The following is a 21,558-nucleotide window of genomic DNA, read 5'->3' as shown; positions in this document are numbered from 1 at the left end:
TATTGCCTTCCTTATTACTTTTCTGCCCTTGCTCTTCCACAAGTTTTAATAGTGTGATGGTGTGCTTCCTTATTGTGGCTTCCCTATATGTGGGCACTACTGGTTTGTTAGATACTAGGGTTCGTATGGTTCTTATTTGCACCCGAGCCAGTAGCCACTTATATTTGAATATGGATACACATATCAGGAGGACATTGGTATTGTTTGCACTTTATGATGACTAGTTGTCTGCCTGTCTATCGCTGCTAAGTCGATCTAATGCACTTGCACTTTATACTGTAGCCTTGGACTCGCGCCTTTATGAAGATGCACATTTTGCACTTTGTTTGTTCCCAGAAACATGTTTTTTTTCTAAAGGTTACATATATTGACTGCCTGCAACTGTCAACAGAAATTCCACATTTGACAGTATTATTCTGTCCCTGCTGTTCTTTTACTGTATATTGTTACTATGTTGCCATGTTGAGCTAGATCTGCATTTGCACTTTATTGTATAGCCATTATGCTGCATTCTTCATGTTCTATGTTCACATGTGCGCACAGGAATGCACTTGCACTTTATACTACAGCTGTGGATTACTAAATTATTTTTACTGATTGAGATCTGTTGACACCCATCTCATTGTGTCCCTTTTTATTCATTAGTATCATCATTTTACTTGTTTCTTGATGGATTTCAATGTGCTTTTGTATAACAGTTATTTTTAACCTGTTTCTACAATGGCTATTGCAGGATTCTGCTACACTCTAATATGGCCGCCATGGTTCTGTAAGAAAGCTGTTAGCTTGTGGAGTTAGGCAACATGAGTAAAGGACTAATCTGCAATATTTACTGTGATTGTTTTCACGTCTCCCTAACGTGAACAAGTGCTCGGGGAAGCGCGAAACGCATTGTTCAGGACACTGCCCTGGCGTCCTGTGTTGTTTTGCTGTGTGTTTTGCCTACGTTTTTTTACCACCTATTAAACTCGGTTTTGCTTATTTGCTTCGAGTTTGTCACTTTTTTTCTGGGACTCTGACCTCAGGCTTGGAGTGCGGTTTTTCTCCTCCTTGTCTCACTGATATATAATGTTTAGTACTGATGATAAATTTAGTCAAACAAGTAGATGCAATAAGTCATAATAATTTTAACCGGCTGTAATTGTTTTTAAATGTATTGTCCTGTAAAATTTTGATTTTGCATTGTCCTGAACGATTATGTCGATTAAAGCCTTAATGAATGCATCTCGAGCCATTCCTAAGTCAACCACTGGAGTCTAAAGACTGGAGTCTAGGATCTGAAGCTCAGGAGGACGCTGAAGGGCGCTGGAAGATTGCTGCTGGGATAATCATTGCCAAGGTATCTACCGCAAGGTGCTGCACGTTTATCGACAGAGGAGACCTTCAACCCTCCTTTGAAATGGTGGACTACACATGTTTTGTGTCTGCAAGGTCGCCGCCCTGGTGCCCTGAAGAATCATGGTCCTGTGGATGGCATCCACTATCCAAAGATGGGACTTTACCTGTTGCCTGGATTTCGCACAACCTGATTCTGTGCAACTCACAGTGCACTCGCATTGTGGCCCCAGACCTACCTGCTCTCTCCCAAGAAGAAATACCCTGCTGAAAATGTTGTTCTGTGATCCTGCTTCTTCATGCCTGCAGATCCTCTGTGTGGTCACTTCTGCCAATTTAGTTTGCGGCCTCCAGTGTTGTGGGATTGGAAGCGGACGTTCTTCATCTTTAGTTCAGCCTGGTGGTCTTAGAAATTGTGAGGTAGCTTGAGACCAGAACCGCTAGACCCAACTATCAAAGTTGTCAAACAAAGAACACTGCACCTGCGACCCCTAGACTTCTAACACTGCAACCTTCAGTGATCAGTTGTCGCCAATAACCCACACTTGCCTAGGGTCATTTTCTGCTCTGATCTGGACCAAAGGGCCAGATTTGTGATTTGTATACCTGAATGGAAGATCCTCTGGTGCCCATTCACTATCATTGGAAGAAAATAACTTCTCTGCAACTTGCCTCGTCTTACCTTCAGTCGAAAGTGTCACTTTTTCATGAGCTATTGTGTGTTCCCACTGCTTCCTATGGGAACACTTTGAATAACTTTTAAACATGCCCAAGGAATGCAAAACATGGTTATTTACCTTTTAACAGTCATTCTTAGGCTAGAGTTGGACATATTAAGTATAGTTACTGGGTGCTGGTGTTGCTTTAATATTATTATAAGAACTGATAACTTGGCTAACATATTCCCCCACACCTGCACTTCAGGTAATTGTAGAAGTATCTAAATGTATTATTTCTAACCTATGGTGTAGGTCGCTATTGGACATCTGCATTACATTTATGTATGTACAGTTTTTACTTATTTATCAACACAGACCCATTTAGCTTGAACACTACAACTATGTGTATTTTCATACTTACCTCTGTGTATAATCTATTGCTGGACAACACTTATAAATATTATTTTTACATTACACCAAGCTCCTGCCCGCCTTTGTTTAAGGCCTTGTTACCCAAGTGAGAGTTTAGTTCGACTTTTTTGTTAACCTATTCACATCTACTAAGTTTGGCTTCCAAAAACCTTACACCAGTAGTGGTTCTGAAAAAACCTAAGTTACAGTGTACCTTTTTTACCACCTTTCTCCCATTTTGAGATGTAGCCTTGATCCCTCTGAAACATTTACTACTGGGAGACACTGGTAAATACGTAGCAGTCCTGAAACCTATGTGCGGATTGATCTTCCTAAACCTAGACTGTAGGAACATTCTTCTAACACTCAACTTCGAACATAGGCCTGAGAAAAACCCTCTTAATAATGCTTGTCTCTAACCTTTGTGCAATTATTAATTTCGACTTGGTGAGATTCATTATTTTATTTGCTTATTCATGAAAACTGAGACGTGAAGTTGTGCACATTATATTGTAATTTAAATAATCTATGATCTCTTCCCAGGCTGGAGTCAGTGCGGCTGGAGTACAGAGCTGGTCTGAAGAACATCGCTAATACGCTGATGGCCAAGGCTTTGCAAGAGTGTCCAAATGCAGGTCAGCAGCCATTGGCTAGCTTTGTTTTAGAATGAGGGGTGGGTGAGTTGAAAGTCCCCAAACTGCAGGAAAACATTGGAAATTAGTGAAAGCTATATTTTCTACCACCATTTTCATTTCTGAATGTCTATTTGCTCAAATGAACTGTTATTCTCATCCATTTCTCGGGTTTCTCCTCTTTGCTCTATTTCTGTCTTTCTTTGCCTCTTACTCCACGCTGTATAGTCTTTATCCTTCCACTGGCTGGCTTTTTTCTTCACTCATCTGCATCGGTTGCTTAGAAAATCCTGAGCTATGACTGGCGTGAGCCCACTGATCATTTTGTTTATCCTAAAAGATTGACAGATCTTTTTCCCTAATGAGTTCTCACCGTGGGTGCCCAATGAGATGCATTAAGACTGTGGATGGGGGTACACAAAAAGTACCTGCATTTTCCTTGGTCAGTGACCTGCGAGAGCCTCTGAAAATGGTGGCAGCAATAGTCTGACAAATCCAAGCACTTGCTTTTCATTTTGAATGGCGAACACATCTGCTCTAAATTCTAAAGGAGTTTCACAGCTGAACCATGGCTTTCTTCATGTGAAATTAAAGTGGGCATGTTTTGGGAAAGATTTCTCTTTTTGTATCTTTGCTCCCGATAGGGCAGAATTCAGTTTTTGGGGGATTCTGATGTACTTTTCAGGGGGGCTCCTAAACATTTACCTTTTTCTCCCTTTGGTCTTTAGGCTCTTACACTTTTGTGACTAGAGACTTCTGTTGAAGTCCACCTGCCACTGCAACCCTTTCTTAGTGTATGGTACGGTCCTAAAACAGGTGTTAAGATTGCGTTCCATAATCCACTCCGGGGAGACTGAGGTACAAAAATATACAAAGATATATTAGGCCTTTAAAATACACACTAAGCAATGAAACCTCTAGGTAAGCATTGTCACACAACTAATATAAAATAAACATCTATGTTCACCCTGTTTTTTTGTTGTTGGAGAGAACACCAAAACCTTACCCTGAAGACACAGAAGCATCAATTTAGCCTCAGACCTTTGCAGATCTTCAGCTTGTGCCACAAGTTGCCTGCTTCTGCATTGTCAGTCATCTAACTCCAAGAGAAGGTGTCCTGGGGCTGCTTCTGTGTTCACCACTGTAAAATCGCTAGTTGCTGTCTGACCATGATGACCTTCATTGGCACAATCTTTCTTCAGTCCTGTGATGTCTTGAGGGGGTCTGCACAACAGAACTCTGCATCTTTCTTCATCTGAGGTCTACCTCTGGAAGGTGACTGAATAGTTTGCTAAGCAACACAACCACCTCCCGACCAAGAAAGTGATCTCTGCACCTGCGACCCTTTTGCCTTCCACACCCAAACCATGCGCAGAGGATTGTGTCCCATTTGATTCCTTTATTACATTATAATGCACCACCACAAGCCCATCGGATAATTTCTGAATACCTTAACTGACGAGGCTATATACTGGAACTTGACCATTGGACACAAGGTCCCATACCATCTTATGGTTGGACTTCATAAGATTGAGGGAAGCTGTACTTGTGCTTATTCTGGCTATTTTTCTACCTGTTTTCCTTGAATCTGAGTACCCACCTGTTAAACAATGGTAACTAATTATTAGGAAAGATTTCCATTTTAGGCAACTTTCCCTCCATAGTCTTTGGACCCCCAAACATTTTGCTTTTGTTTTACACCTTGCCTGCCTTTACAGAGAGGTGAAACCTTCAGCTTCACTTTGCTTGCCTTTTTGCTAATTTGTTATGGGGAAACCGACTACTCCTTTAGACTGTCAGTTTGGAAAACTGTTTACCTTTGGTCTTTTACTTGTAACCTGTTTATGTAACGTTTTCATATTGCACACAGCATATTTCAATGCAGCGCAATGGGGATGCCTGACCATGTTTGAGGAATGTGTTTGTGGAGGACAAAAACTCCCAGTGCCTCCTACTTTCTCCATCCAGATCACTAGGAGACAGATTGCTAAATTTGCCTGGGATTCACAAAACGCACCATGAAGGATCAGCACAGCAGATTGGCAGCATGGCTCAGTGCCAAGGCCTCTACCCCGTGTGGCAAGCAGGGGCATGCCTCACCCAGGACCGGCTGGTCCGTTGAGCGGGCATCTAAGTCCTTTGAGGGCCCCCCATCCGTGGGGGTCCAAGACAAGGCCAAGCACTGCAAGTCCGTTTCCTTTGGGGTTGCTGCGCACGCGGGTTCCGCGGCGAGCACGGCGTGGTCATCGTCACCATCCATCTCAAGCCATCGCTCCAGCTTTTCCTCAAAGAGGAAGCTGCGGGAGAGACCGGAGAAGGCCAAGGCGCCGAGTAAGGCGACCGACCTAGCCTTGAAGGCGCAGGTGGTCCAGGAGAAGTCATTCTCGTCAGTCGAGCTGGTGGCAGCCGGTCCAGGGTACCCCGTCTACGGCCAGAGTGGCCCTTCCACCCAGGCGGGAGGCTTCGGCCAAACCGGCAGAGAAAATACAGGAGAAGAAGATGCCAGCCCTGAACCGGGCTCCGACCCCTCAGGACGCAAAGAGGGGGGGGGGCAGTGGAGGCCTCTATGGTGCTCCAAGGCATGGATATTGCTTCATCGGACGACGAGGACATGGCGTCCTATCACACGGTCATGGAGGATGTGGGGACCGATGACTGGAACGCTGAGAAGGATGGCGACGGTGAAATAATCGAGGGGGACAATGAAGACATAGGCGCAGGGCCCTGTAAGCCTACTCCACCTCCCAGAGCCGCGTTTCTGGACATCCTGTACACTCTGCACACGCTGGTGTCAGAGATACAGAAGAGGATGCCGACAGCAGCCCCGGCTCCGCCCCCGTTGGCACAGAGCCCACCACTGGCGAAGAGGAAGCTGCACCCTATGCTGCCTCATCAACCGCCGCACATACCCTGCCCCCCTAGGGATTCAGGGATGGATTTGGACAACTGCGGCGTGACCCCGCCACCGAAAGTCTCTCCGCCGGACAAAGTGGAATCATTCCACTCCATGGTTGCCCGCGTGTCTGAGCTATTCCAGCTCATGCCAGAAGAGACCAAAAAGGAAATGTTCTTGTACCAGCACCGATAGGCTAAAACGAAGACCATTCTGGCAGTGCTTTGGTGTTGCCTGTGTTTTTTCCGACACCTTTGTCGCCGGCTGAAAGGACTTTGCACTCGTTGGATGTGGCTCGAGTGCTGAAGTTCTATTTGGCACGCACAAAGAGTTTCCGGAAGACGTCACAACTTCACGTGAGCTTTGGTCCTGTGAACCATGTGAAAGCTTTGTCCAAGGCTTCCATCTCCAGGTGGCTCTCCGGCCGTACCGCTCACTGTAACCGATTGGCAAACCGACCGTTGCCCGGCCGTCCCGAGGGCCCATTCCACCAGAGCAGTCGTCGGCGTTCCTGTCTGGTGTGCCCCTGCTGGACATCTGCAGGGCTGCTACGTGGAGGTCGACGCACACCTTCACAAGATTCTACTGCGTCGACAGGGATTCCATGGAGGAGTTCAGAGTCAGCCAAGCAGTGCTGTGCAACCTTTTCGCTTGAAGGTGAGCCTGGTCCAGAGGTAAGAGTAATTGCTTCTGTTGAGCCTTGCCGCCTCCCGTTTTTGTGTATGTGTGTACTGCTATGCATTCGTTATTCATGAGCATGTGAATCCATGCCAGACCCCATGCTGGAGAAGGAACAAGTTCCTTACCTGTAACTGTTGTTCTCCAGCGTGGTCCGGCATGGATTCACATGTGCACCCTCCCGGCCCTCTGCGGCTCTTCTTGGTCATACTGCCACTTCACGTGCTTACCATATATGAAGATGGCTGCCAGGGGAGAGACTTGGGGAGAGACTTGGGGAAATTACTGTCATTGGATGGAGGCAGTATGACCCAGAGGACAGTGATTAGTTTAGAGGAGGAAGACAGTTGTAAGTGAAAGTGAAACAGTTTTTTCTTTTACCGAGGATTCCCAGCCTGACAATGGGGAATATTCATGAGCATGTGAATCCATGCCAGGCCCATGCTGGAGAACAACAGTTACAGGTAAGTAACTTAAACCATCTTCTACTTTCATTTTTCTGTGTGGGATACCTTACAGAGACTTTCGATTGAGCACATTCACGGTATCGGACCACACTGTCAACGGCATGGTGTCTTTCCTTCTCATGTTCAAACATTCATCTGCAGTTTAGTTTTATTTGCATCTTTCATCACACGCGTTTAATAGTGTTCGTTCCAGAATGTTGCTGCTTGCAACCTTAACTTCAACACAGACTGCTCTTGCATCCGTCCCCCCAACTCACAGGCTGTTTTGATCTCTTTGTCGCTTCTTTGTTCTTGGAGCCAAGGACGATACCACAGCGTATGCTGCTCCTCCCCGCCGTGGTTAGTTACACGGAAGGGCCTTCGGTATATCCGTCACATAGTGCAGGATACTTCAGCCTGGATTCCCGGCATTAGGCTTTCTGCCTTGAAGGATTCTTGATAGTAACAGCGTCTTGCAGAAAAGGTCAAGGGTGCTTCCCTTCTTACGAACCCTCCTTGGTTTGCCGTCTTTCTCCCCTCGTTCAGCTGCCAACTTGAAACTGTTGTACCTTTATGTGCTTTGCCTTAGAGTGTGGGGAAGTTTAATGGCAGTCAGTGTGAGTGATTGTTAGTAATTGCCTAACCATAGTATTGCGACATGTCAGGTACACGACTCTGGTGTGAGTCTGTTTTCTCCCAGAGTGGGATGTCTGTGTGAAGGCTTTTGTGCAGGAAAAGGGGGTGAGGGTAGATTTTCCTTAAATCCTACCTGGTAGAATGGGTTAAAGATGTTTACAGGGAAGAGAGGAATACCTCATCTCACTATCAGGCATCCCACTCCCACTCCCAAAAGGCCCCTCACCCAGGTGATCCGCCCGCACTTGTCCACCCCGAGGAACTGGATCCGAAAGCGATGGCTGTGTCCTGGCCACCTGGATGACAGATCCCTGGGGACTAGTGGCTGAGACACCTTCTGGTATCTCACAATGTATATCCACCCCCATGGAGGCTTTGAAAAACACTCCTAAGGTTTTCACCTTCTCCAGCATGGGGTCTGGTATGGATTCACATGCTCGTGAATATTCCCAGAGATCAGGCTGGGATTCCTCGGTAAAAGAAAAAAACAGTTTAACTTAAAAACTGTTTTTCTCCTCTAAACCAACCACTGTCCTCTGGTTCATACTGCCCCCATCCAATGACAGTCTTCTCCCTAAGCCCCGCCTCTGGCAGCCATCTTCAGCTTTTTACTGCACACTTTAGTGTTGGGAGTCCGAGCTGTTTTGTACTTTGTTTCCCGGAAAAGTTCTATTTTTGTTTCATCCGAGTCTGTGTGCTCCTATATCCATCGGCTGACTATGGGGATCCGTTGTTGGTGAAGTTGCACGCCCCTCAATAGCTGTTGTTCGTCAACATTCTGGTAGGCCGCCTAAGAAAACTTTGCACCCTCCGACCATGACAGAGGAGAAAAAGGGAGGGAAGGACCTTTTTCAGGCCCTGCACCCAATGCAGGCTATGGAACGTCTTCGTGGAGGGAGGGTGGGGGGGGAGGGAGGACACCGGTCCAGATCCCAGTTCAAAACCCTCAGGGAGGAAAAAGGGGGTTAGGGGACAGAGGCCCCAAAACAGCCCTCCACGGTTGCCGTTCAACCAATGGACATCTCATCCATGGACGACCACCAAGAGTCCGTCCATACGGTCCACGAGTAGGATGGCAGCGTAGAACCTAGCTCTCCTCCATCGTTCCCTCGACAGCTGAGAGAGATATCCAAGGACATCCTGTCGACTCTCCACACCCTAGTGACAACGATCCAGCAGAGGTTTTCCCCAGATCCCGCACCTCTGGTGCCGCAGACCCTTGATAAGCTTCCGCGTAAGAAGAGAAAGCATCATCCGACGCCTCCACATCAGCCTCCTCCACCACATCGGGCCCTGACTCCACCAGCGGACCCGGATACACACACGGATACTGGTACAGAGACTGCCACGGAAACCGACAAAGATGTGTATTTTGTCCTGGCAGACGACGAATCACTGCACCTGCATGCCCCTCATAGTCTCCTCCGGACGTAGTGGGATCATTCCATTCGATGATCTCCAGGGCCTCAGAACTGTTCCAGCTGGTACTAGAGAAAATCAAGAAAGAGCGCTTCTTTTATAAGCGAAGAGAGTCGAAGAGGAAGACGATCATGGCGGTACCCTTTTCGGACGACATTTGGGAGGAAGGCTTAGCCCTCATGAAGAACCCATGCACGGTTCCAAACAAACAAGACCAATTGGAGAAGAAATACAGGTTGCCCGACTCAGCGCCCGAGTGCTTGAGGTCACAACCGTTGCTGGACTCGGTAGTGTCGGCTACCGCAAGTAAACGTTCGGCGAACCCGGTTTCATCATAATCAGTTCCCCCAAACAACTAGGGGAATAAGATGGACGCTATGCGCCATGAGGAACAGTCATATACACGGCGGTATCCACGATCAAGGCGACTAATGCCCTGGCTATCTTTGCCCGATACGACGGGGTCTTTGGTACAAGCTGGTACCGATCCTGGAATGACTCCCCGACGACAAGAAAATAGAAGCCGACACAGGTTTCTGGCAGATGGGAAACCGAGTCTGCCTTCGTCGGCAGGGATGGTTGAAGGCCGCAAACTTTCATCTGGAAGTTTATGCGTAAGTGTCCTCGACGGCGGAAATCCGTTCAAGAAGGTGGTCGATAAATCCTTTCAAGCCATAAAGACGGATACGGAGACGCCCCGTTTCCTTGGCACTCTACAGCATCATTGCTAGTCATCTTTTCGCACCTACAGGGGAAAATCGAGCAGATCATCCCAGGGATTCTCCACATCATACCGGCAACCTCCCCGATCCTCCACCAGAAAGCCTACAGGGTTTGCTCTCAGGCCTATGGTAAAGGAGGTCAGCATTGCCCGCAGGACAGGGCGCCGGTGCCCAAGCAAGTTCGAACCGGCAAAGATGTTGGGCCCCCGCTCGTGCACTCCGGTGGGAGGCCTGCCGATGAGGTTTGTCAGCAAGTATAAGAAGATAACCACTGACAGATGGGTGCTGGATGCTATCGCCCAGGGACACACCTTGGAATTCCAATGCAGGTACCCTCGTATTCCATAGGTTTCTCTTCAGGAGCAGGGGACGGGATGTGCTCCCACATCGCCAGGGGACGGGATTTCCAACCCTGCCATACCAGGAGACATTCACCACGGACGTCTCTCTGGAAGGTTGGGGAGGGGGCTCATACCACACAACTACACGCCAGGGGTCTGTGGCTTCCAAAGGAATAGGATCTGCACATCAACATCCTGGAACTACAGGCAGTGTTCTGGGCCCTCAAGTCTTTCCTACCATCTCGGAAGGGAAAGGTGGTGACGATCTACACGGGGGCAATCGATCCCCAGTGCTCTCCAAGGAAGCTTAAGACGTGTGGGTGGCACTGGGCCATCGAACAGGGAATGTTCCTCATCCCTCTCCACCTGGCAGGCGTCAAGAACACCATTGCAGACTCCATCAGCAGAGAACTGCATTCCTGCCACGAGTGGGAACTTAGTCAGGATCAGGTGGACCACCTATTCGTCAAAAAGGGCAGACCCCTGATCGATCCTTTTGCCACAGTGGCGATCTCCAAATGCCGGACCTTTGCTAGCAGATTCCACCAACCAAGGAGTTTGGGGGACGTGTTCTCCTTCCCATGGGAAGGTCTATTCCTGTACGCTTCCCCCTCCACCCCCCTGTTTTCTCTCCTGCTACGTGCGATCAACACACTCAGGCTGTGTCAGTGCAAGATGATATTCGTAGCCCTGACGTGGCTGATGCAAATTTGTTATCTGGACCTATTCAGCTTGTCAACGTCGCGTCCAGTCAAATTGCTGGTACTTCCGGAACTGCTCCCCAGAGAGGGAGGCGCAATCCTTCATCACGACCCAGGATACCTGAAGGCATGGCTCCTGCAGCCTTAGAGTTTGGAGATTGAGCTGCCAGCGGACTGCAGGGAGGTCCTCGCCAAAGCCAGGGCGTTGTAGACACTAAGGTGCTACAGCCACGAGTGGAAGAGTTTTTCTCTGTGGTGTCGGTCGCAGATGATTACCCTTCTGAGGATCACTGCCCCACAGATTCTTTCATACTTGTTTTCCTTGGCAAAAGCTGGGCTGGATCACGCACCCATAAAGGTACACCTGGCGGCCATCTCACGCTACACCAGATCCACGGGAAGATCCTCGTCGTGGTCCCACAGACTCATCAAGGAGTTTCTCAAGGGGCTTTTTTGATCTTTCCCGATTGTGAAGGAGCCTGCCCCAGCGTGGGAACGCAACGTAGTCCTGACCAGACTTATGGGGACACCTTTCGAACATATGCATCCAGCCCCACTCAAGTTTCTCTTGTGGGAAACGGCATTCCTCATGGCCATCACCTCAGCCAGACGAGTGGGTGTGATCCAGCCCTGCTCTCCTGTTCTGCAAACAGCCGTATCTGACTTTCCACTAATTGAGGGTGGTGATTCCTACGCACCCTTCTTTGCCAGTCCGCCCCATCCTACCTAGTTGAACGAATACACCAGGTGCCCGCTCTAAAACCAAAACGTGACCAATACTCTCACCTTCTCTCAGTCCCAGCCTTGAATAGAGCCAAAACAGGCGGTACTAGCTTCGAAGTGCTAGCCCTTAAAGCCTGGAACACACTCCCACTCAAAACCAAGCTTTTCAACTAGACGTACCTGATTGTTTTTCCATTGTTTGCTCTATGATGTTCCCCTGCAACCTTGGAACACCTCCACATCAGGGTTTGTGTACCCTCTTAACACTGTTTTCATGATTCTGTTTTCTCTAAAGCTGTGTGTAAGTGAATATTCTGTAACAGCGCCACAATGCCTCAGGGCCACTGTGCGCTTTTATAAATATTAATAAATAAATACGTGCTTACCAAATCTGAAGATAGCTGCCAGAGGGGGGGGGCTTAGGGAAAGGACTGTCATTGGATGAGGCAGTATGACCCAGAGGAGATTGTTTGGTTTAGAGGAGAAATACAGTTTTAAAGTGAAACTCTTTTCATTTACCCAGGACATGGGCGTAGGACATGGGAGGGGGGACAAATCCCCCCACCCCCACAATTTTGAGTGGGGGGGATACAATGCCATGTATTCCCCCCACCCCCCAGTTTCCCCCAGTTTGTGTCTCTCTGGAGTCTTGTGTTGTGTGTCCGAGTCTCTGCAGCCTGTGCAGTGATGCGTGCAAACTTCAGACTCTGAAGTTGGCACGCAGTTCAGCAGCAGGCCAGGTGATATTAAATATTCTTATCTTGTTACAACAACAACTCTACTGCTCGCAGGCAGCTCGCTTGTGCTTTCCGCCTCTCCCTACCCCCGTGCCTGCGCATTTGGAGCCTCGCGTGTGTGCACAGGCCGGCCAGGTTAGGGAACAACATACTGCACGTGCCCGACTCGAGTGCGCAGTGCACTGCTGCGTAGCCTCAGACCTCAGTAGCCAGGCAGCTACGCATGCTCCTGAGAGCTCAGATAGTGTGACTCCTGCTCTGCTGCGACGTCAACTCGACCAGTCCTGAGGCAGCCTGAAACTCGACGAGACCCCACCCTTAGCCTACTAACTAAGGTCAGTGAAAGTGGCCCCTCACCCTGTGTGTGCAGGCCAGGGACTGCATGGGTTGCGGTCAGAGGAGGAGCGCTAACTAAGCGGGGTGTGCCTGTCTGTCACCCCGTAATGAAGTCCATAGTGTGAAGTATAACATGATTGTGCCAAACTTCAATATGCCTGGTGCACATCGGTCCAATATACTCTATAGAAAGAATTCTGTCTGCATTGACCTTGGCCGTGTGTAACAAAACTGAATGCATTCCTACGTAAAATGGGGTCTCCCTCTTATAAACAAAAAAGAGAAAACAGTGAAACATATATGCATATATGGCACATGTTGTATGCACTATTCAAACAGAGAGAGAGAGAGAGAGAGACCTCCGCCAAGGGGTGCTGAGGTGGCCATTTTTTATTTTTGCTGTGGCCTGCGCGCATTGGAGTCAGTCTCCTGTCCCCTTCTTTGAAGAAGAAGGTGCTTGTAAGGTCACGGTTCAAAGACCCCTTGCCCGTACAACCAACCATGAAATGGCAGGTCTTTCTGGTACATGGGCCTACTTGTGGCTGGCACTGATGTGTTCCTCGCGTGGCTACAGAAGAGCAGCAGAAACAAGTGTGCTTGTTGCCTTACAGTGTGATGGTTACAGCCATATTACTTCACCGTGGGTACCCGCATCTTTGTGTCCACTGCCTCCTGTCCGGAGTCCTCCAAAGCTCCGCTGGCCGCTCTGGCATACACATCTGCCATCTCCTGCACTGCTTACCTCTGCCATGGCCTAATCCTACCGGTAGCCGACATACATGGCTGCTGTTTACTCTTTATCCAGCCTTTGCTGACCAACTCTGACCTTTAGCTCTCCCGGTGTGCGTGGCTGCTGTTTTTAAGGTGCGCCTGTCTTGGCCTTTACCCGTCCCTTACCAGTGGCCTCTTCTAGCATATGCAGGGTAGGTATCTGTAGGAGTGTGATTTTATGCAATAACCTGGAGTACATTATTAAGTGCCGTTAACTGCCTTTAGGGAGCACATGCAACATGGGTGTTCTTATATGTGGAGTGGGGGGGATTTGTGTACCCAGCAAGGATATATTTTCTTACTATGGCAGCGCTTTTTTTCACTGGCATTAAGGCAAAGCCAACAGGAGTATGTTCTTACATGGGGATACTGGCATGTATTGGGAGAGCTAGCATAAACATGCTTTGTTATAGTATCGTTACTGGCATTATGGACAAAGGAAACATGAGTATTTTCCTATGTGGGAATAGTGGCATATAAAGGTCCACTAGTCATGTGTGAGCACAGTCAATATGAAAATGCTTTTTTACACTTGTAGAGTACTGGCATCTGAAAGGTCTGCAAAGTGAGTAAACAGTAACACCATCAAGTAGTGGACACAGTATGTCTTCAGTCATCTAAAACATGCTGGTGTAACCCCCAGGGGTGGCGTAGATGCATTCAGGCAGCAGAAAGTAGTAAATATTCTGATTTTATCTTTCTGGGAAAGTGCATTCTGCTTAAATGCTACACTAATAATAATAATAATGTATTTCTTATATAGCGCTACAGACCCATAGGCTCTCAGAGCGCTGAAATAACAGAAGACATTATTATCCCACAGAGTGGTATTCAATTTATCGACCTCAGAAGGATGAAAGGCTGAGTTGACCCTGCCTGGATTTGAACCTGCCACAGCAGGTTGCGCACAGATATCCGGGGCAAGCGTTTGGCTCACAGCACTATCTGTCAGGCGCTGGGTGGTATACCTTTCAAACAAATTTTGCACCAAAGCACACACTCAATGTACTTTCTGATGGAACACTGCACCCTCCAGTTAAAACTAAAGATACTTGCCCTAGCAAGAAAGGTACTCTTTTGTAGGGTTGCCCATAGAGGTACAAAGGACATCACAACCAGGACAACTCACACTTAAATAAGGACCAGAATTATTATTTTGATGCACGATGGGTCAAAAGAGCGTTGCAGGTAGGCTGACACACAGTACATCACGCCCCATGATGTCCCGCAGTCTGGGCATCACAATTGTATATGGAGCCACAACAGGACTTGTATACAACAGAATAAATACATTTAAAAAACAGTCGCAAGGTGTCCCCTATCCCCTCCAGATTTTATGGGTCTCCTACGCCCCTGAACCAGGATTTCCTGCCTGACGACAGGGAATATTCATGAGCATGTGAATCCATGCCAGACCCATGCTGGCATAGATCAATAGTTACAGGTAGTACTTTAAACCTTCTGTACCATCTCAATACAGTGGTTATCAATAATAAATCCTGAATACTCCACTCCCAGCTTGGCTGTTAGGCAAGATTGTATGCAGTACATTTTGGGTGCACTACAATAGCATTGACCTCCTGAGAATAGGGACCCAACCTTTGGTATAAGTCTGAACTACACAAGTTAGTAGTGTGGCTGAGCAGCCAGGCTTATCTCAAGAGGGGTCAATCTGAGCAGTAATGTTGTGACACAGTTTCACAGTACAGTTATTCAAATAAAGACACTTGAGGTTCACTCAAGGTTTCTTGATAAAAAAATTATTAATTTATTTAGGTGTCCACTCAAATGGCCGAAAACAAAGGATCAAATGACCATTTGATCGACAGTCAAATGATGGAAAAAAAGGTCGAATTTTTTATTTTTAGTAAAAGATTTAGAGTCTAGGCCTTGTGAGTAGGCGTGATAAATGGAGGTGCTCAAAGAGCAAAGGAAAAACACTGTGGGCAGCGCCTAGCTGAATTGAGATGCAGAAAATCAAGGCGTGCCGCGGGAAGGCGGTGAAAAGGGACGCTCTGCAGGTCCGTGCCTGTTGAGAGAGGGCACAGCATGTTGTATAGCTGGCTGTGCCTACTTGGATGAAAAAGTGGCGTGTAAAAAAAAAAAGCACAAACCTGTGTGACTGGGGCGGATGCAACCGCTGCAGCCTGCTCGATCCGAATGATGGTAGTTTTATTTTATTTATTTATATATTTTTTAAGTTTGGGTTGGTAAAAAAATGTTTTTAATAAAGAAAACGGGGGGTTGGTGGGGGAACCCCCCCTAAAAAATAAATAAATAAATAACAAAAACCGACCCCTTTTTTCGATCATTTTACTGTCGATCAAAAGGCATTCGATCCTTTTGTTTTCGACCATATAACTGGCAACCATTTATTTCACAGTCAGTTGTATAAGCCTTCTTCATACATATAACACTTATAATACTCTTCAAAACACACTTTGTTTCTCTAAATCAGATGATACCCATTGGGGATGGCACACAGACACTTCCGAAAATAACAACAGGGTCCATTGGGGCTTAATAAGCCGGGGTAGTAACTGCCTTCCCTAACTGTAAGGGCATACTGGTACACAAAAAATGGTTCACTGGGGAAAACTTTTGTCTGCTCGTAGGTCAAGGCACGATGAGAGGGGTCGTTGCGATAGTTTAAATGGTAGTCCTAACCATTGGACACAAGATAGGGAGCTGTTCTGGCCCTCTGGTGAGACACCCAGACCCTACCGGGGGTGGAAAAGGGAGGGGTTATGGTGGGTTGTCTGACCACAGACAGCAGTAGGTATAGTGCCTGTCTGGGAGGGAGAAAGGAAGTAACTAATTTCAGCTCTATGCATGCGGTAGTCTTTGTACTGCATATAGTGTTGTCACCAACAGCCTAAAAAATAATGAGAGGGCAACCAATAGTATAGTCGATGAGTATGGGAGGGGGATTAGATCTCGTAGTCATAAACCAAGCAACTTTGGTTAGCATGTGCAGATTGGAGACATCAGGATTTTTTACATATGATTTATTCACCCTGGTGGCTCAAAACTCTTTGCATATGGGTGGTTGCCCAAAATGTAGAATCAGATATATGACGTTTTTCTTCTAAAAATGCATGCTTTCTGGGTTTTGAGTTCGATTTTGTGCGGTACCCCCTGTTGGTCTTGGGGATATCGTGTGGTGTTGTGGAGGAGCCACAACAGGTCTGGTCGACCGGTTTCAATGGTTTTTCAGTGATTATGGACCATCTTCTTCAGGACACACTCAATCTTCATGTGATAATCAATAATGTCTGTCCTCGTAGTAGGGCAGCGATGGCAAGTTGCATGGGATCCTGGAGTAGGAGACACAAGGAACATTGCAAAGAGGGCATGAGTAAACCTCTAATTGCAATGTTGCAGAGTGGTGCATCCAGGAACTAGCTCAGAATCAGCAGCCCCGATTTCCTTTTGTCAATGACATTCAGCATCTGGGTCTGTAGATCTACTAGTGCAGTCTCTGTGCCGTGGTGAGACCTGAAGCCTGATTGTCTAGGATGAAAGACAGCTGCTTCTTCCAAATGTCCTTGTAGTTGAGCCGTAGCAATTCTATTGACTATTTTGAGTAAAGAAGGGACATTTGTAATAGGCCTGAGGTGACTGTCTCTCTCTGGACCTTGACCTGGTTTCTTAATCAGAGGATTAACTACTACATTTTTGATGTTATCTGGAACAGTTATGAGCAAAAGTTGCATTTGTAAAACGTGTCAGGAAAAAGAAAAACAGCTCAACATTATTAAGAATGATTTTTTCGGGTGCATTTTCCTTAATATAATCTGCATTTGATACTCCAAAATGGACTTGAACAAAGATTTTGTAGATGAGTGATACATCTAGGACTTTATATAAAAATTGTTATCCATTGTCATGCTATTAAGTATTTTGGAGTGAGCTTTCTTAGTTTTATCTGCAAAGGCTGATTGGACTGCTGTTCATTTATTATAAACATCTGACTGAGCCTGGGCTTTCTCTAATTTCCTAAGAATCTTGAACAGCTTTTTAGTATCACTGCCTGACTCTTCAATCTGTGTTAAAGTAGTCTATTTTAGCTTCACAAATCTCCTTCCTATATATTTATTTGAGGGTTTTTCACATGTTTTTATTTTCCTTTGTCTTGTCTTTTGCCCAACTGCGTTCTGCTTTTCTCTTCTCCTGTTTACGTGCAGTAAGGGCCGAGGTAAACCCATTTTGGTTATTAGGTCTTTCTCTAATGGTCCTATTTTTCTTAGGAACCACTCTGTCCAAAAAAGCAGTCAAATAATGTTCATAGTCTGCTGCCATATTGTTAACATTTCTACTGGAGACGTTTTTAAGCACATTCTTTCCCTGAACAGCCTTAGTAGGCAATTTTAGTTCGAATTAACAAACGCGATCTGACAAGACACAAGGTCTATTATATATAGGACCATTTTGAAGATTTCTAGCTGCCACATTATCCTTAACATGGGTTGGGTCTTTACTGTGGATCACATCATTATTATTTTTTAATATAAGCTCTAAAGATGTGGCTTCTATAACTAAATTATTACCAAGCCATCTGTTGAAGTCTCCCAGTAAAATGGTAAGACTGTTGGGACTATCTAGAGAGGTTAATATAATTGATATATCTTCATTAAAAGAGGGCATATCGCTGTATAGCAAAATTATGTTAATGCAGTGGTTACAATAGGGGGTACATTTAAGCAGTAAAATATCACATCCCTCAATAGGGCATTGAAAGAGGACAATCTCTTGTCTGGCTAAAATTGCAACTCCACCACCCTTACTGCGCTATCTATTCTGCCCAAAAAACCTCCTATAACCTACAGGGATGGCTAAGTCGATATTAGGGCCACTAGAATCTTTCAACCACGTTTCCATAACGCACAATATGTCAATATGATTGTCTACAACATAATCATGAATGTCTATAGCATATTTATCCAGTGACCGGGTTTCAGCAGTGACAGGTAGATTTTATAGATGCTGCAAAGCGAGGACCCAACTTCAATAACATACTTTAGCAATCTAAAAACAGTTTCAACACTATTCTAAAAACATTGTATACACAATTTCCTAAAAATTGCCCAATCAGTGTTAAAAATATGGTGAAGAGTGCTTGTGTAGAGAAACTAAAACTCTGGCAAAAAGAACTGGAGTTAAACATGGCCAAGCTGGAACATGATGTGGTGAAGAAGCAAAAGAATAGCGATCATCAGTTGGAGCTTGCAGGGCTCCAAGATTCTCAAGGCTCCCTCCAGAGGTTCTGGATCCTCTTCTCATCCTAGATTTCCTAAGGATCTGCTCAGTGTATGTATGATGAGAAGAAAATCATAGATGGGCTAACAACCTTTGAGTATGCTTGTGAAGTGCAAGAGGTGGGCGAGTCTGATAAGATTACATTGATTGATCAGCAGACTACACCATCCTGGCTGCGGTGCCATTATGGGAAACGTCAAAGGTTGTTATAAAAGACTTGGCTAAATCGAAGCAGGCTCTTCTCTTAAAGTTTGGGAAAATTCCTACCCAATACTTGGAGTTTTAGCTTATTACAAAAAGAAAGAAAATAACACTTGGGTGTCTTTTGTAACTGATTCCCTGAAAAACCAGAGTGTCTGGGTTGAAGGCTATAGGGCATGATCAATGTGGTCCTGCTTGTTCCCCTGAGCTGAAGCAGCATTTGGCAGATTCTAAGGAGATGGATCCAAACAAAGTGACCATTGCTTCTGACCTTTGGGTATCCCATAGAGTGCCCCATAAGGACACACCTGGTTCTAGTAAGCAGGGGGGTGGAAGAATCAAAAAGAGAAAGAGGGGATTCCAAGATGCCCACCAAGCAGTGAAGACAACGGCTGATCGAGCTCCGTGCCCTATAGGAAGCTTTGACCTGCAGAGCAAAATCTAAAAATACAGTATATGGAATATACTCCTAGCGCACGTGGGCAACATAAAGCAAAGCTGATTCTGAGAGCAGTAAATGGGATCGCATGGGGCTGTTACGAGCCGAGATTTGCAGACAAGTGATTAGCAGACCCTGATTGCTGAGGGACGGCACACAGGGCCCAGCACGAACCCACAGAGGGCAGACGTTGACGCAGAAGGCTCTGCTCACACCCCCGATCAATGTTCCCACTAATTATTTCTCCCTAAGTGCGGAAATGGTTGGCTTTCGTGCGCACATTATTTTCCATGTGCGCAATTGAATAACGAGGTAAGCCACGTTGTGAGCATGGGTAGTTAGTGAGCCAAAATCTCAGAGTTTGGAAGGGAATTTCACCTTCCCAACTAGTGCCATTCTTTACAAATCAGTGTAAAATGTGCATTTTACAACACTTTTTCCAAACATGTAGGCTAAAAAAACAAAATGTTTTATATTTGATTATAGGGAAAGCTCATCATCCAGTCCAAGACTTCAAGATCTGGCATCCCTACCAAAAGTACTCCTGTAGAGAGAGAGAAACGTGTATGCGCAAAAAAAGCTTTGCATGCTCAGGATAAACAATAGGTTTAGTTCTGGTTATTCATTTGTTCAGAGACATTGCAGAAAGTGTCTAAGTATCATCGCTGATGTGGCTGCCACAAAATGTAGACAGGATACAATTTTTGCAAATTAAAATAATGGCAACTAAAAGGAATGTGTCGGAAAACAATAGGAGTTAATGTGCCACTTTATTGAAGTAGCTTAAGGGGCAACAGAACGTGCCTCTCATAATTTGTGTACTGATGAAAATTGCATCAGAATAACTCTACCACAGAATACGATTATCAGAATTCCTGAGCCTCTGCTTACTTTCCACATTACGTTGTCCTGTGAGTTGTGACAACATTTGCTCAAAACCAGCCTTGCAGCTAAGAGGCATATACCATGCATTTTTTACTCACTAAAAACAGGAAAATGTGCCCAACAAAAACGTGAAAGCATGAACATATAGGAGCATACCCCCTGTTCTACCCACAAAGTTCCACAGATATGTTTTCGAATCGGCGACCAGCAGTACAGTGGCATTGGTAGGAACTCAAATAATATTACTGTCTGATCTCCAGAGGAATTTTAAGGGGAAAGAACATTTATTAATAAGCATGGAATATCTCTACTGGCAAAGCTAATTACTTTCTTATTGCCTGAAAAATCGTTTGATTCCAAGTAGGGAGTACAATCGTATCAGAGCCATGCTTGCAACCCTGACATAGGAAGTGAAATGACAGGACACATAATACAGTTTATAGTTTTGCCCACCCTTCCTCACCACAGCCCAGACATAATTCAACAAGAGCCTTACTAAAGTTTCTTCTGGAGCCCCATTGAAGATCACATTTACTTTCCATGCTCGGAGGTACAACAGATTGAGAACCTTCTTTTTTAACTACGGACAACTCTACTGAAATTCACTGCTATAATTGGAACAAGCTGCAATAGCGTTGCTAGAGGCATTAAATGCAAACACATGATTATATTGAAAAGCTCTCACCTGCTGAGCATAGAAAGAAACAGAAGGTGCAGTTTCCTGGACTGTTTTTAGAGTTTCCTATCTTTTTGCAGACAACCACCACATTTCCTTCACTGTACTGTCAAATCCTCGGATTCGTTTTTTTTTTTAAAAGTTGCTGATTTGTACTTCAACCTGAAGAAGTGTTTTCCTGTGCCCTTCAGCCCATGCCCCTCCACGGCTCCTGTTCTAGCATCTAATATAAGTTGACAGGGCTCTGTAAAAGGTGAGGGATTGTAGCAGTAAACCACTAACTGGAATATTTGCGTACACACAATAATTTGCAAGCATAACATATGCAACGCCTCACAATGATATTATGTGCAGTTTAAGAAAATGTCATGAATCTGTATGTGCGCAATTACTATGAAGTGCATACAAGTTTGTTTGCAACATACTGCATCTTTAAATTGTTGGGTAGATTTATACAAGTGCCCAGTGAACCGTTTTTATACAGCAACATGTTACCATACAATTTGTTAAGGTCTATGCCCCATGGATCTCTGAAAACTTGGAAAGGCTGCAGATTGTGTGAAAAACATTCTAATTATCTGACTACCTATTGACCTAATAGTATATACCAATAATGCCAGGCATAGTCCAAACCGAGAATTGCTTGCAGGCCAAGTAA

General features: G+C 45.8%; 1 protein-coding gene across 1 annotated transcript in view; it reads left to right on the top strand.

Moving 5' to 3' along the window:
* The window catches only part of PRPF6 (pre-mRNA processing factor 6), an 845,164-nt gene that overhangs the window by 646,156 nt on the left and 177,450 nt on the right, over window positions 1-21,558 (top strand). Inside the window, exon 18 of the mRNA XM_069650843.1 lies at window positions 2,949-3,040. Coding sequence (XP_069506944.1) covers window positions 2,949-3,040 — 92 coding nt within the window. The remainder of the gene's footprint in view (window positions 1-2,948; window positions 3,041-21,558) is intronic.

Source organism: Ambystoma mexicanum, chromosome 3p, assembly GCF_040938575.1.
Source record: "Ambystoma mexicanum isolate Mex_15411 chromosome 3p, UKY_AmexF1_1, whole genome shotgun sequence".
In the NCBI taxonomy this organism is placed as follows: Eukaryota; Metazoa; Chordata; class Amphibia; order Caudata; family Ambystomatidae; genus Ambystoma; species Ambystoma mexicanum.
The sequence above is the reverse complement of the archived record's forward strand: the minus strand, read 5'-3'. Positions and strand labels throughout refer to the sequence as shown.